The following is a 15,948-nucleotide window of genomic DNA, read 5'->3' on the forward strand; positions in this document are numbered from 1 at the left end:
GTGTAAATAATACTGGTAAAAAAAACAGTTTAGTAAATAATATTTTTACCAGGAGCAAAGGAATGCACAGTGAAAAATTAGCTCCTGTTTCATGCGCTGTAATGCCCATAAAAAAATCCTTTTCAAGTGTAAATAATTCTGATAAAAAGGACGGTATAGTGAGCAAAATTTCTACCAGGAGCAGAGGAATAAACGATAAGAAATTCATTCCCGTTTCAAGTTGTGTAACACCCATAGAAGGATGTGTGAATAATAGTGATAAAAAAGACAGTCTAGTGGGCAATATTTCTACCAGGAACAGAGGAATAAACAGTGAAAAATTTATCCCCGTTTCAAGTGCTGTAACGCCTGTAAAAAAATGCTTTGTACATGTGAATAAAACGAATGCTCGCCATACACCCATAGAAAAATCCTTTTCATATGTGAATAATACTGATAAGAAAGACAGCATAGAGAACAATACTTCTACCAGGAGCAGAGGAATAAACAATAAGAAATTTATTCCTGTTTTGAGTTCTGTTATGCTTTCAAAAAAATCTTTAGCATGTGTAAATAATACTGGTAAAAAGGACAGTGTAGTGAATAATATTTCTACCAGGAGCAGAGGAATGCACAGTGAAAAATTAGCTCCCGTTTCATGTGCTGTAGTGCCCATAAAAAATATTATTTATACCAGGAGCAAAGGAATGAACAGTGAAAAATGTATTCCCATTTTGAGTTCTGTTACCCCTACAAAAAAATCATTAGCATGTGTAAATAATACTGGTAAAAAGGACAGTACAGTAAATAATATTTCTACCAGGAGTAGAGGAATGAACTGTGAAAAATGTATTCCCATTTTGAGTTCTGTAACACCCACAAAAAAATCGTTAGCATGTGTAAATAATACTGGTAAAAAGGACAGTATAGTAAATAATATTTCTACCAGGAGCAGAGGAATACACAGTGAAAAATTAGTCCCCGTTTCAAGTGCTGTAACGCCTGTAAAAAAATGCTTTGTATACGTGAATAAAACGGATGCTCGCAATGTATTGAATTATTGTTTAAAAAATTGGATCTGGGAGTCATTTAATGCATCCTTAGATAAAGAAGACAGCCTGACCTATACGTTGATATCAAAATTTGATAAAGCGTTCACCAAGATGGAACACAGTAAAGATGAATGCGATATTAGCAAGTCTAATACAAGTTTAGTTGATATTTTTATGGATTTTTCTAGAGAAATGGCATCGTTCTACGCTAATGAATGCGAAAAGAAATTGAACAAGAGTGTGGCAGATTTAAAAGACTTACCGAGTGTGGAAGGGGTTCTTGCCAATGAATTATCAGACGGTGATCAAATACTTCAAGAAAATTCGGACACTCTTTTTTTACCGAGTGTAAACGATAAAGTTGAAAAATTTCTAACACTGTTGGAAACTCACGGTTTTTTCGGTGAAGAAAATGTATCCAAAATATCAAAGTCCCGATCCTGTATCGATTTGAAGATTTCCAGAGATATGTTGTCTGTTAGTCACGTGAATTTTACGAGACAGCCGTTACTTCTGAAAGACGGTTGTAAAAAGTACAACCGCTCATTGAATGGGCTCGATTTAATGTATGGTGTTAACTGCTTCGAAAAATTGATCGATTTTGATAAAAATGGTGAAATTAATATGTCTTTTAGCGATGATGAAAAATTAACTACTGAAGAAAAACGTGTTCAAATAAACAATGTCTTAGACAAAGATAAAAAGGATCCGGTTTCGCTTGAAGACGCTCCTGCAACTTTGCATATTGATGATGTTCAAGGACAGTGTAATAGTACTGGAATCATCGACACGGAGAATTGCATGGCAAAAAATATAACAAACAATTCAAACAGTCTTGATGACGATTTGATCGTAATATTGGGTAGTTCAGATGATGATTTAAAGAGGGAAAGCGATAACAACAGTACAGATATGTCTATCGACGATGAATTGACCAAGATAATGCCTTATATCAAAGATAATAATGTCCTCTTTCAAAAAACGACAGACGGAAATGTCCTGCTCCAAGATAATATATCCAACGATATCCCACTGCAAAACGATAAAGACAGCAATGTCCCACTTCAAAATAACATATGTAGCAATGTTCCACTACAAAATTGTAAAGGCAGCAATGCCCCATTCCAAAATATCGCAGACAGCAACGTTCCGCTACATAATGACATAGACAGCAATATCCCACGCCACGATAACATAGACAACAATGTCTTATTTCAAAATAAAAAAGACAGCAATGTCCCACTTCAAAATAACATATGTAGCAATGTTCCACTACAAACTTACAAAGGCAGCAATGCCCCCTTCCAAAATATCGCAGACAGCAATATTCCGCTACATAATGACATAAGCAGCAATGTCCCACGCCACAATAACATAGACAACAATGTCTTATTTCAAAATAATAAAGACAGCAATGTCCAGTTATATAATAACAAAGACGGTAATGACTCACTCTGCAATAACATATGTAACAGTGTTCCGCTACAAAATTGTAAAGGCAGCAATGCCCCGCTCCAAAATATCGCAGACAGCAACGTTCCTCTACATAATAACAAAAACGGCAATGTTCCTCTCCAAAATAACATAAACCGCAATGTCCTGCTGCAAAATAACATACAGAATCCTGCTCCTGAAACGAATGAATGCATGGCAGACATACACATAGAAGATGAAGACTTTTCTTTTGATTTTGGGGGATTCTTTGCCGAGACTTGTAACATACTGCACGGCAATATAATGAATAGTCAAACCATGGATGATTTTAACAATTTTCCGGAAGATTACGCCATATCTGATATTAGTCACAACCCACCGTCCATCGCTTACGGGGTACAGGCATCGAATGAAGTTACTTCCGATAATCAACAATATTACTTTAAAAATTTAGATCATATCCCGGGTCGTGAATCTAACGTGTCTTATGTAAATTATATGAACCAGTTGATGCCTGAACCAAGTAACAATTTACAAGAAACAGCGTTCAATAATTACGATCCTGCCGAAGACATTAGAAATATTCATTATTTTCCCGAAAACGGTGTGACGGGTGCAATTTCCAATGTACCAGATGCGGCGCCTCAATGTTCATCAAAACCGAAAAAGAGCCGACCAAAAAAGCGTGCTGATATTGCAACCGTCAATGAGAATCAATCCGAACTGCCGAAAAAACCTGCCAAAAAGACAAATAAGATATTAAAATGCGAAGAAACGACATCAGAAATTGTATTTGACAATAATCAATGCATGAGCTTGCCGCCTGTTCAAAGAAAACAAAGTGTTGTAGAAAAAATAGCAAAAGAATGGAATCCGAATGAGTCATTCTCTAAACCTCAAATGTATACTGACGACCGAATGAAATTCAACTCGTCTCTGTTTATAACGCCTCAAAGGGATAAGGCCATCTTTGAAAATGAAAAAAACAAGATTCTGAACATGTACTACGATGAGAACCGATTATACAGGAAATTTCATAGATACAAAGAACAAAAGAAGATATTCACCGTCGAAGACATCTTGAGTTCTTCTTCGGACTATTCCGAGAACGATGCGCGCTTTATCGATCCGGAAAAGTACTGCTACTACGTCAGCCCCCAGTCTATAACGGAACTAGACTCTGACGAGAGCGTTATCAATGTCGGGCCATTCTACGCCATCAGAAAGGACTACGTACATAAAAATATGAAAAATTCTCTCTGTGAAGCTTTGGAGAAAGACGAGAATACGCCTAACAACGCTGAAGACAACGTATCGCTTGCCGGGAACCCCAGACCTTTGAGCGACTTTATTTGCTACACCGCAAAGACGATCCCGTGGCACAAAATATCGTCATCGTTCTACATTTCGCTTTTTAAAATCTTCACCGGCGCCAGCTCAAAAAAATCTAGTCCAACAGCTCAAAAACAGACTACAGGCGCTTCCTCTAATACTGTAGATAAGGCGAAAAAACCTGAAGATAGCCCCTTTTGCTTTAATTTAAAATACGGCAATAATTACATCAACGCTTCGCGGAATGTCGGTGACAGACGTCTCAGGAAGAAACGCAAACGAAGCGATGTCTTCAATCGATTCAAAGACAACCGGAAATGCGAATCGCAAAAATTGGAAGAAAAATCTAAGAGGCCTCGTAGGGAATGCGTCACGTCCACAAAAGACAGGATCAAAACTGTTCTAGACGATGAATCCGATTTGGATTTTTTCGGTGAAGGCTCTAACAGCGACGCCAGCGATAATTTTCGAATGTCCGACTTCGAAACCTGTTCAAGTTTTTCCAATAAAGACTCGGAAAAGGCCACGAGTGTGTCCGAAAACGACTCGGAGGCGTTTGAAGAAATCAAAACAGACATTGAAGACTTCGGTGTCGGATTGAAGACCCTGTCTAAAGGTGGTTGCGTATTGCCCGTATTTATTTGACCGGGATTAGCATTTTGTTCTCCATGTATTTTCTTCTTCTTCCTGATGGTGCATAGGGCACTGCATCATATAAACGGAGTGTTATCTTAATCGTTAAACACACGAAGGAAAGGTGATTAGCCCTCCGCTTCAGGTAGCAGTCCAAGGTAATATTCGAGTGAAAAAGTTAGGTATATTTATTGGACCCACCCCTGGGAATCGAACCTGGGACCTCCAGTACAGTAGCCAAGCATGCTGACCATCACACTACGGAGGCGGACGGTATTTTTTTAGACCGAGTAAAACTTGGCATGATCAAGTATTTAAAATACTTTCATAAATTTGTTTTAATTCCTGAATAAAGTAACGTAGTATAGTTGTTATATTGTTATCCCACTTTCATAAATTTGTTTTAATTCCTGAATAAAGTAAAGTAGTATAGTTGTTATATTGTTATCCACCTTGAAATCTGTACTTTCCCAGCATTTCTTCTCCATGTTATAATGGATAAATTTAAATACAACATTTTGAGTGTGTCCAAATACTTGTTCACAAAATCTGGATTATCTCCAATTACAGGAGTTATTTTCATATTATTTTTATGATGAAGAAGAATATGGAAGTCTGGGCATTTACAGGGCTGAAGACCGTCATAGGCTGGTTTAAGTGATCACTTTACACACGTGTAACATTCACCAATTCTACCCATTATTGACACAAGTATTTGGACACACTCAAAATGTTGTAAATAAATTGTCTGGTCAAATTTAAATGTTGTGTTTCACTCCCTCTCGCTGCTTGCTGATAGTGTGTGAGAGAGAGTGTGTGGTGTATTTACCAGTGCTTACTGTTTGTTAATATATTATTATTTTATGTTATGAGACTTTTTGTTTCTCTATTCGTGTTTCTGTATTCGTGTCCGCCTCCGTAGTGTAATGGTCAGCACGCTCGGCTACCGTTCTAAGGGGGGTAAAATAAATACAAGTGATTTTTTTCACTGTTATATTTATTCAATATTACCCTGGACTGGTACCTGAAGCGGAGGGCTGATCACCCTTCCTTCATGTGTAAACGATCAAGATAACACTGCGTTTATATGATGCAGTGCCCTATGCACCATTGGGTGCGGATAAGGGTTTTTAATTCGTGTATTCATTATTGTATTTTTATATTAGATACTGTATATGTGTATTATGTTAAAAGCTTTAGCCGTTCAATAAATAAATATTTAATATATTTCGCACCCAGATCTTTATTGATCTCTTGATCTCTTTATTGACCAAAAACCATAGCTTGGGATTCGTCAAACAACCACAACCCGACACAAGTTAGTTATTTTTAGTATTTTTTTTATGTGGTGTTTGGTTGCGGTCCTGTGGTTAGCGCCGCGGTCTCTGACCCAGCATTTCTAGGTTCAATCCAACCCTTCCACGAATCAGTTGTGTGTATCAAAGGAATGCAAATATTTAAGAATATGTACAATGTATTTCCAATATTGCGTGACCTGAATCTAATTTTTTATTTATTTATTTAATTTCCAGAAGATCCACAGCCGAAAGAAAACATACTTCTATGCATGCTGCCTGGTGGGAAATTTGTGGGCCTTAAGTTATTCCAGGTAAAAAGAAATTTTAATGTCAAAATATTTAATCTTAAATTCCCCAATTACTTACTTACTGAAATCATTACTACTAAGCACTTAATGTTTTTACTACTGGCAACCCTTTTTGCAATATGACTGCATTCATGTTTGAATGTTACGCAATAAAACTGGTCAACCTTCCTTTATCCATAAAGTTAAAAATTAAACCTACAAAAAATAAACCCGCAAATAATGTTTATGAAATTTTAACAGAATCGTCCGGAAACTTTTGGAACGCCCACTGCGAAACAACTGTGGGAAAACACCACAGCAAAAAATTCTTTGAAACTGAAGCGCCAACTTGGTAAGTTATGGTTATACAAGCATTTATTTAGATTGGCAGGGACATTGAAAGCTATTAAATGTAAATTATCAGTAAAATCGGGATACAATTTTGTTTTACATTTTCTATATTTTTTTCAATTTGGTTCTATACAAAAACTGCTTTGCAAGAGAGGTCTGTCAGAGGCCTAGATAGTTCTTTACCGAATCCGGGAATGCGGTTAGGAGAGCTTTTAAATGCGCCAATCGGGTGCATATAGGGAATGGGAGAGAAGGAGAATGAAGGAGTATATTTTTATTCTATTTCAGAAAGCGGAGAAATAAAGCCAGAATCGATTCCTACACAGCTGGAGACCAATTTGCAGTTGACGGAAGATGAAATCAGGACTTTGAGAAGGGAGAGAGAGCTTGGTATGTGATACTGCCCTCTGTAATCATACATCGGTAATGTGTCATCAATATATCGGGAGATGTGTTCCGAAATATTAAATGATATATCGCTCACTCCTTTCAAGAATGTCATAAATCAAAAATCGTCAGTTTTCAGTTGTGCATGTTTTTGGAATGCCCAGAAAATGTACTATATCCCACCAAAAGCGGCATATTTTTAACTTAATATTTACCCGTTTCAGGGCAGAAAGTATTGTTTTTGCATTTTGAAGAAAAGGCATTGTTTAATATTTTTTTTAAATAAACCAAGTTTTTTTCAAATGGAGAAAAAACATTCAGGTTTTACCTTAAAAGGTCTGTTGCAGAGTAAAAAGTTCAATAAGTGGCTTGATATTTATTTTTAATACATTGTATTATATTTTTAAACATTAAAAACCTTCTCCTGAAAATTCGAGTTTTTTGATTTATGACGTTCTTGAAAGGAGTGAGCGATATGACAGGCGCCCTTTTAGCTGCCCTTCATGCTTTCACCTGCTCCTCAAATGAAAAAAAAAAAAGGAGACACTCAGTTTTCACAACAGCAAAAAAATATATTTGAAATATTATTTTTCTAAATAACTTTAACCTTTTCCACTCTGACCATTTTTTCTCATAACTGATCAGCTACTCTGACCAAAAAAATGTGACATTTTTCTACCATTAAAATAAATATTTTGGCTCCTAATTTTGGGACACTGTCTGGCAATTTGTATGACCATATTAATTAAGATTAACTGTATTTATCTGAAATATTTTTTTTGTAGAATATATTTGTAATTTTGCTAATATGCCCTTTTAAAATTCTTTTGCATTTTATAACATAATATAAATACAAGTACAAAAAAATATTTGTAACATAAATACAAAAAAATATCCCACAAAGGCATGGCCTGTGTGTGGGTATACATTATATTTAGGTCATAGTAAAGGGCACTGGCAAGAATACAATAGATATTATAAGAAGTAAAAAATTGATTAAAAGTGTTAATATAAACTGCAAATACTTGACTTTAACCTTTTAACCGCGTCAACTTTGTTCCTGAGAGACGCCCGTACGCGGCGGTATTTCGCCGTTTTTAAAATGATTACTTTTATCATGTATTTAGTTAAGAAACAATTTATTTTCCTAAAAAAAAACGTTCAATGGGATTCATTGTGCCTTTTTGGTACTCTATAATACACGTGTGTCACATTATTCTTGAAATATATCGTAATATAAACAAATAACATCGTAACATAAATAAATCAAAGCACGCATCGTGTGTCACTCTTACCCGCTGGCGATGCGTAGCGTCGAGAGTGAGACAGATATAGGGCATGATTATGGCGCGGACTAATTACCGACCGCAAGAAAAATCAGGGATCTGTTCTTTTATTTATCCTTGTGATGTTACAAATCATTAGTCAGATATTTCAACAGATGTCATAAGGCCAAGAATTGACGTATTATTTTATCCAAAGTTCCACACCATGAAAAAATCCCTCCAAGTTGAACTGAGGCTCGAAACTTGGAGCAAAGTAAAAACACAAACAGTTATGTCAGCCGCATATGGGGCATGTTTTATTAAAACATACGGTTATGCGAGCCGCGTGGATCCGGTTAACAGAAAACAAAAAATTAAAAAATTAAAAATATGAAAAAGAAAAAAAGTTAGCAAACATGTACTACATGAGTGATACCTCTAAAAGATCCAATTGGTTCCAGACTTACAAAGAAATCGGTTGAATTTCTTCCGGACTGAGAGCAAGCTGTTGGACTTGGAAGTGAAGATCCAGGCGGCGCTCAGCTTTAACTCTCCAGACACACAGAGCTGCATCCAGCTCTTGGGGCAGATGTCCGGTAAGTAAAACCGTTCACCGCTTGCGGCAGTATTCTGGAATCTTGTTCAATGTTTGCATCGTTTCAAGTTTTTTGAGATAGACAGCAGCATGCGTAATGATGAGACACCTCAAGATTTATTTATTTAAACTTTATGTACAGAAAATATATAAGTACGCTGGTGGGCTTGTTGCTAAAAAGCAATATCTTCCAGCCAACCAAAAACAGACTAGTGATATTAATCAAAATGTTTGATACCATATATCGCTCACTCCTTTCGACAACGTCATATATCCGGCTTCCGGGAGAGGCTGATGAAGAGCTCCAACCTCATCATAAAGCTGCTTGTGGAGCACAGATGGGGGCTGGACATGTGGCGGCACTGGAGCACAGTGCTGCGTTTGCCAGCGAGCTAATGTTTATCTACATCTCTCCAATTTTTTATTTTTTTCTTTCAACGTTTCTTTTCATTATTTTTATTCTTATTTGTTTATTATTTTGAATATCATTGTATAAAAAAAAGTTGTAAAACATATATGGCTGACTAAGTATTGCACCTACCACTTAGTCAAGCTGAAATAAATAATAATAAAAATAATAATAATAATTATTATTATTATATCAACAAAATTGATTTTTCAGGAGATTGTTTTTAAAGTTTAAAAATATAATAAAAATGTATCATAAATAAATATCAAGCCACTTACTGAAATTTTCACTGTGCAACACAGATCTTTTAAGGTAAAACCTGAATGCTTTTTTTTTCTCCATTTGAAATATATTTGGTATATTTAAAAAAATAATTAAACAATGCCTTTTCTTCAGAATCCAAAAACAACACTTTCTGCCCTGTAGCGGGTACATATTAAGTTAAAAATATGCCGTTTTTGCTGGGATATAGTACATTTTCTGGGCATTCCGAAAATATGCACAAGTGAAAATTGACGATTTTTTATATATATGACATTGTTGAAAGGAGCGAGCGATATAGCTGTTTACAATCAGAGGGTAGACAGTGCTTGTGAACATGCCCAAAGTGTGTTGATACGTGAGCGGGGCCACCTGATATGGCTGACCACAAAGTGATGTGTCTAATTGTATTGTTGGGTAATATATCCAAAATTAAACAAGGTTTATTTGGTTGAAATCTACATTTATTTATGTATATGTTAATATGTGATGCGTTTAGTCTTATTAAGACATATTTTGCCCGTATATTTTTATATATTGGCCCGCTATATTCCTAAGGCTTCATCTGAGAGGCAGAATGTATTATTGTAGTCTGGTTATAAAGGATTGTGCGTGGTGGGGAAGAAAATATAGAAATGGGGGTTGTAAATGTGGGTTGTTCAGGGGTTCCCAAAGTGTGCGCCGTGGCGCCCTGGTGCGCCGTAGAAAGTAAAGAGGGGCGCCGTGAGTCGATCCTCTATCATTATCCGAAACCACAAATATTCTCGGGTACCTATAAAGCGACAATTTCTTTTTTGAGAGCTAGCATCTTTCTACACATTATCTTATTGTAGGTTTATTATTATTTCTACATTATAGCTTTCTACACTACTACTATTATTCTTTCGACTATAATATATGTATATGCATATATAGTCACATTGTCTTTTCCAAATAGCTTACTAAAGTAGGGCGCCGTGACAAAATACTAAACTTGTAAGTGCGCCGCGGGCTGAAAAAGATTGGGAACCCTTGGCCTAATGGTGTTTGGTCTCCGCAGAGCTGGAGGCGAAACCGGTGATGCTGCTGAAGCACCCCAGCCTGGTGGAGACGGTGAAGAGGATCCGGCGGTACGTGGGCAATCTTCCGCACTGGAATCTCTCCGACGAGGACACGGTGGACTTCCAGCAGAAGGCGCACCTCATCAGGAAGAAGGCGCAGCACTGCTACAACAACTTCAAGGTACCGAGTGCTTCCGTCCTGCCTAACACCTCGACAAACCATATTTTGTGTCCAAATCCTGGAATAATAATTTTGCATAATTTATATAGCGCCATTTTCGTAAAATACTACCTCAAGGGCACCTACACAGATGTGAATTATGATATGAAAAAGATAATGATAGGCAAAAACATGATTTTCAGTTTTTTTTATACAGCGTATAATTTGACCAGAATTTTTTATTTACGGCATTACGGCATTACTGCCTTTCATTAAAAATTGTAATGAATGTGTTTTTAACATATGTTGTAATTAATACAAAAATGTAAATATTATATAGAAAATAATAACAAATGATGTATAGTAAAAATAATGAAAAAAGAAAAAATTAGTATGTACAAGTAATAAAAAAATATGAAAATGGTGAAAAAAATATTTAAAAAAATTCACAACATTTTGAGTGATATTTTTACATTTTTGACATCTCAACATAGACAAAGAAGAATATGGAAGTCTGGGTATTTACAGGGCTTATGACCTTTCATAGGCGAATAGAATACTTATAATATTCTTCTTCATCTATGTTGAGATGTCAAAAATTTAGTTTCATGTTCTTCATTCTTGTAAGAGTGTTATTTCACCCAATCCAAGAATGCATTGTTTTCATCTCTCCAGTTGCTGTTCACCGTGGAAGAAGGCAAGACCTTCTTGGAATACTTTTCGGACCTCGTACTCCGCTTCAAGAGGAGCACCAAGGACCTCGGCGACATGGAGCTCATGGAGCTGGACAAGGAGCCACCAGGTTAGTCCGACTGCGTGTCCATCCTGATGCGGTGAGCCAGCCAGCTCCGACCACCATAGATGAATGTACCGCAAACAATCGTGACGCCACCACGTCGTCGCGGACCAGCGTAACGTCACCACGCAAAGAACGAAATGTCGCTCACTCCTTTCAAGAACGTCATAAATAAAAAAACTTGATTTTTCAAAAGAACGTTTTGAAAGTTTCGAAATATAATACAATGTTTGAAAAATAAATATCAAGCCACTTATTGAACTTTTTACTGTGCAACAGATCTTTTTAGGTAAAACTTGAAGGTTTTTTCTCCATTTGAAAATTTTTTAGTTTATTAAAAAAAAATTGTTGCACACTACCTTTTCTTCAAAATGCAAAAACAACGTTTTCTGCCCTGTAGCGGGTAAAGATTAAGTTAAAAATATGCCGCTTTTGCTGGGATATAGTACATTTTCTGAGCATTCCGAAAACATGCATAACTGAAAATTGACAATTTTTGATTTATGACGTTCTTGAAAGAAGTGAGCTAAGATGTGATCTTTAAAAGGACTGACAACTGAAAGTACATCAATGCAGTTGGTCATTTTTAACAAGTCAACATATTATACTTCCAAGTTTAAAATCCTTTGGGATTTTTTTCAGGGCAATATTAAGCTAGTAAGATATCAAATAGTCAATGATCGTGTTTTTGTAAAAAATACTCTTGGTCACTTCAATGGTTTCGTTTTTGTAAACAAAAGGTACTTGGTCACTTTCTCCTGTATGACTTTGATATAAATATTAAAAAAAAGGAATAACCCCCAAAGCCTCTACTTTTAGAGATTTATAGGTACAGGTAGGATAGGAAAGGTAAATGTAAAAAATGCATCGCAAACACTTAAAATCAATTGAAAATAAATCTTTCTTGGATTTTGCACTTGGCGGGAATTGAACCCACGTCAATTTCACAGTCTAGCATCTACCCAATTATGCCACGGCACCAGTCTATAAGAAAAATCTCAGCGTGTAAACGTTATTCTTCCCAACTACACCTGTCAGCTGTATATTCCTTCCGATTTCTCCATTCCTAACCCTGGCATACAGTCCTAGCTTCTAGCCACATGTACTATGTAGACTCTGTCCTACTCCCCCATATATACTGCTCTAACCGTTATCTTCACATGGCCAACCCATCTTATAGACACTTAATCTTCCCAACTATACCTGCCTCAGTTACACATTACTTTTGATTTCTCCATTCCTAACACACACATGCTATGTAGACTCTCGGTCCTACTCTCCCAAATATATTACTCAAATCATTATCTTCACGTGGCCAAACCATCTTACAGACTCTTAGCACATTGTTTTGCGAGAAACGTTTAAAAGCGTCTTTGATATACTGTTGATAGAGAGCAGAAGACACTAACAAGCGTTCTTTTTGCTTACTTTTGGTAGAGCACAAGATGCCAAAAAACATTATACAGATGGGAATTGGGTGTTGCGGCTACTTGTGATTAGTATACTGAGGGTCGGGCGGCAGACTGCCAGAGTATAATTAGGGTCCTTTTCCATACTGTTGGTAGAGAGCGGGAAACGCTTGTGAGCGTTCTATTTGCTTACTTTAGGCAGAGCGCGAGAGACGCCTGCAAACATTGTACAGATGGGAATTGGGTGTTGCGGCTACTTGTGATTAGTATACGGCCCTAATTAGTATACATTCTAATTAGGGTCGAGGTTGATCTTCCCAGTTATACTTCTCTCATCTCTACTCCTTTCGATTTCTTCATTCCTAACCACGGTATAATACGACATGTTGTTGGCCGATATACTGACAGTTGAAATGTTTCAGGATTCTGGACGCCTGGTCACCTCACGATGAGGGCGGCCGCTGAGGAGTTTGCCAAGGAAAATGCGGCGGTTCCCGTAGATACCACCAACCAGGATGGAAACGATGAATCAAACCCTGTAAGTTTGTTCCTCCCTATATGTTACACCAGTAGTGTAATGGTCAGCACGCTCGGCTACCATACCGGAGGTCCTGGGTTCGATTCCCAGGTGGGGGGGGGGGGGGGTGAGAATAAATATTATAGGGAGTTTACACTCTGGTACTTGATGCAGAGGGCTGATCACCTTGATGTGTTAATGATCAAAAACACACTGCGTTTATATGATGCTGATAAGGGTTCGAAGAAGAAGAGAAGAAGTCTAAAGAAAGAATATATTTTGTCTTATAACACTCTCATTATCATTCATCGTCTACTTTGTGTAATACCACTTTTTTAAAAAAACACACTATTTTAAATACTCCCATTGTGATTCATTTCTCTTCTCTCTCTCTTTCTCTTTCAAATTTTATTTTTGTATAAATGTCAGATCGTAACAATTTCATTTTAGTCTACATTTGACCTGATGATGGAATGATTATTATTCCAAAGCCGGTCACAAAGTAGTGTTTTTTTTAAAATGATATTACAGTGTTATACATATTACCATACCACAAAGTTTACAATGCTTTTTTTTATATTTTTTTTTATAACCCTTGTCCGCACCTAATGGTGCATAGGGCACTGCATCAAATTGACGCAGTGTTATCTTGATCATTACTTACATGAAGGCAAGGTGATCACTCTTGCGCTTCAGGAACCAGTCCAGGGTAATTTTAAATAAATATTACAGTGTTAAATCACTAATATTTATTTTCACCTCCCCCCCTGGGAATCGAACCCGGGACCTCCAGCACGGTAGCTAAACACGCTGACCATTACACTGCGGAGGCGAACAATGCTTTTAATAAACGAAATATATTTCGTCTTATTTATGTCATTTTTCTTACAGGAAACATTAACAACGGTCCCCGACTCACCCACCAAAACGTCACGCAAGGAAAAGAAGAAAGCCGACTGAGTTCTCAATTTCCAACGCGTGCGCGATGTTTAGTAAAATAACGAGAGACACTACTTTTTGAATGATGATGTATGTTTAAGGTTTTGTAAAATAAAATCTATTTTAAAATAAGGAGCCAACGTAGATGTAGACTTATTTTAATATCCAGGGAGTCATTTACACGCTAACTATAGTTACTTCCTTTTTGCATGCATTCCATTTAGAAAAAAAAAGTTATTCAGACTTATGAGGAAACCTGTGAAAAAAGTGAGCAAGTCCAAAAATGCATGTATAAATGGAATCATACAATTACATATGATTTTCATCATTTTATTTAAATTTTTCATGTTTTATATAAACAAAACCCCCATTTAGCACACTGCTGTATATTTTTCGATATCGTAAAATTTTTGTATAAAAATCTCATACTGATGCTGCATTACACCTACTGATATTACGATACATGATTCAAACTTAGTATTTTCACCAGTTTATATGAGAATGTCTGTAGTTCTCGAAACTAGTCACGATAGTTCTGGGCTCAGGTGACAAGTTATATGGCGTTGAAACAAGTACATAGATTAATTTAATATATAATAAGGGCGAATATGGAAAAATCTGCTTTTGTCGAAAATATGTATCTCCATAAGAGAATTCTGTAACTTCCATCAATATCTATAGCATTTTCTCCCGAAACACCATCAAATCCATAACATATTATCAAAAGTGTTTGTGACTTATTCATACATATCGCTCACTCCTTTCAAGAACGTCATAAATCAAAAATCGTCAATTTTCAGTTATGCATGTTTTCATAATGCCCAGAAAATGTACTAAATCCCAGCAAAAGAGGCATATTTTTAACTTAACCGTTTGAGTGCCAAAAAATGCATACAGTTTCTTGTAAAATGCCACCAAAAAAACATCATTTTTTATGAAACTATATATTTTTTTAAAACCCCATAAATTCTTTGAATTTTCATGAATTTTGATGATTTTTTCGGTGTTTTATTAAAGAATGTCGAAATATTTGAAATAAAACGCTTGTATAAATGAATACAGTATTTTATTTAGAAAAAAAGAAAGACAAAAATGAAAAACAAAAGAAAATCAACAACTGTGCTTTCCTGCACACGCCGTGTGGACACCCTTCTTACAATAAGCACAAATAGTCGTTGATCTACGCAGCCCAGCACCATCTTTATTACTACAGACCACACAGCGACGTAAATTCTTTCCTGGAAGCTTCTGCAGTTTGGATTTATGGAATAAAATTGTTGAAGAAATTTCAGCTTTTTTTTTTGTAGGTAACCATTCCCTTTCAATCGATTCAATTATTTTTGATGTGAACTCGTGTCTTGAAATTTTTTTGCCTTCATTATTGATTGAATATATTATATATGCGTTTAAAACCATTCTTCCAAAAATGTTAAATGTTACCTTTTTCCAATATTTCAATGTTCTTCTTTCATCTAAATATACATACAACATTTTATCAGACTCATCTATTCCGCCCATGTATTTATTGTACTCATGAATCATCTGTGGTTTTTCTGTTTGCGTTTCGTATGAACCCCTATATTTTTTCACTGTGACGCCACTCGTATTACTATTTGTAGAAATTAGGATGACCGGGTGTTTTTTGGTTTTTTTATCTCGATATGAACAGAGAAGAATGTCGTCACTTTTATAATAATTAGGTTTTCCAACTTGAGACACTTGTGCCTCACGTGGTATATATTTCCTGTTTCGACGGATGGTTCCTGTAATATACGTAATTCTTTCCAATAAAGTCTTAGCCAGT

The 15,948-nt window shown here is 36.2% G+C and overlaps 1 protein-coding gene across 1 annotated transcript in view; it reads left to right on the plus strand.

Annotated features, from left to right (window-relative positions):
• LOC148302715 (uncharacterized) overlaps nt 1-15,201 on the plus strand; it is a 28,220-nt gene extending 13,019 nt beyond the window's left edge. Inside the window, exons 11-18 of the mRNA XM_088271155.1 lie at nt 5,963-6,039; nt 6,277-6,367; nt 6,655-6,756; nt 8,480-8,614; nt 10,323-10,504; nt 11,159-11,285; nt 13,111-13,226; nt 14,097-15,201. Coding sequence (XP_088127281.1) covers nt 5,963-6,039; nt 6,277-6,367; nt 6,655-6,756; nt 8,480-8,614; nt 10,323-10,504; nt 11,159-11,285; nt 13,111-13,226; nt 14,097-14,165 — 899 coding nt within the window. The 3' untranslated portion in view covers nt 14,166-15,201. The remainder of the gene's footprint in view (nt 1-5,962; nt 6,040-6,276; nt 6,368-6,654; nt 6,757-8,479; nt 8,615-10,322; nt 10,505-11,158; nt 11,286-13,110; nt 13,227-14,096) is intronic.
• The last annotated feature ends 747 nt before the right edge of the window (nt 15,202-15,948 follow it).

The sequence above is a fragment of the Brachycentrus maculatus genome, unplaced genomic scaffold (assembly GCF_059751285.1).
Source record: "Brachycentrus maculatus isolate JH-2025_06_01 unplaced genomic scaffold, ASM5975128v1 h1tg000420l, whole genome shotgun sequence".
Classification (NCBI taxonomy): Eukaryota; Metazoa; Arthropoda; class Insecta; order Trichoptera; family Brachycentridae; genus Brachycentrus; species Brachycentrus maculatus.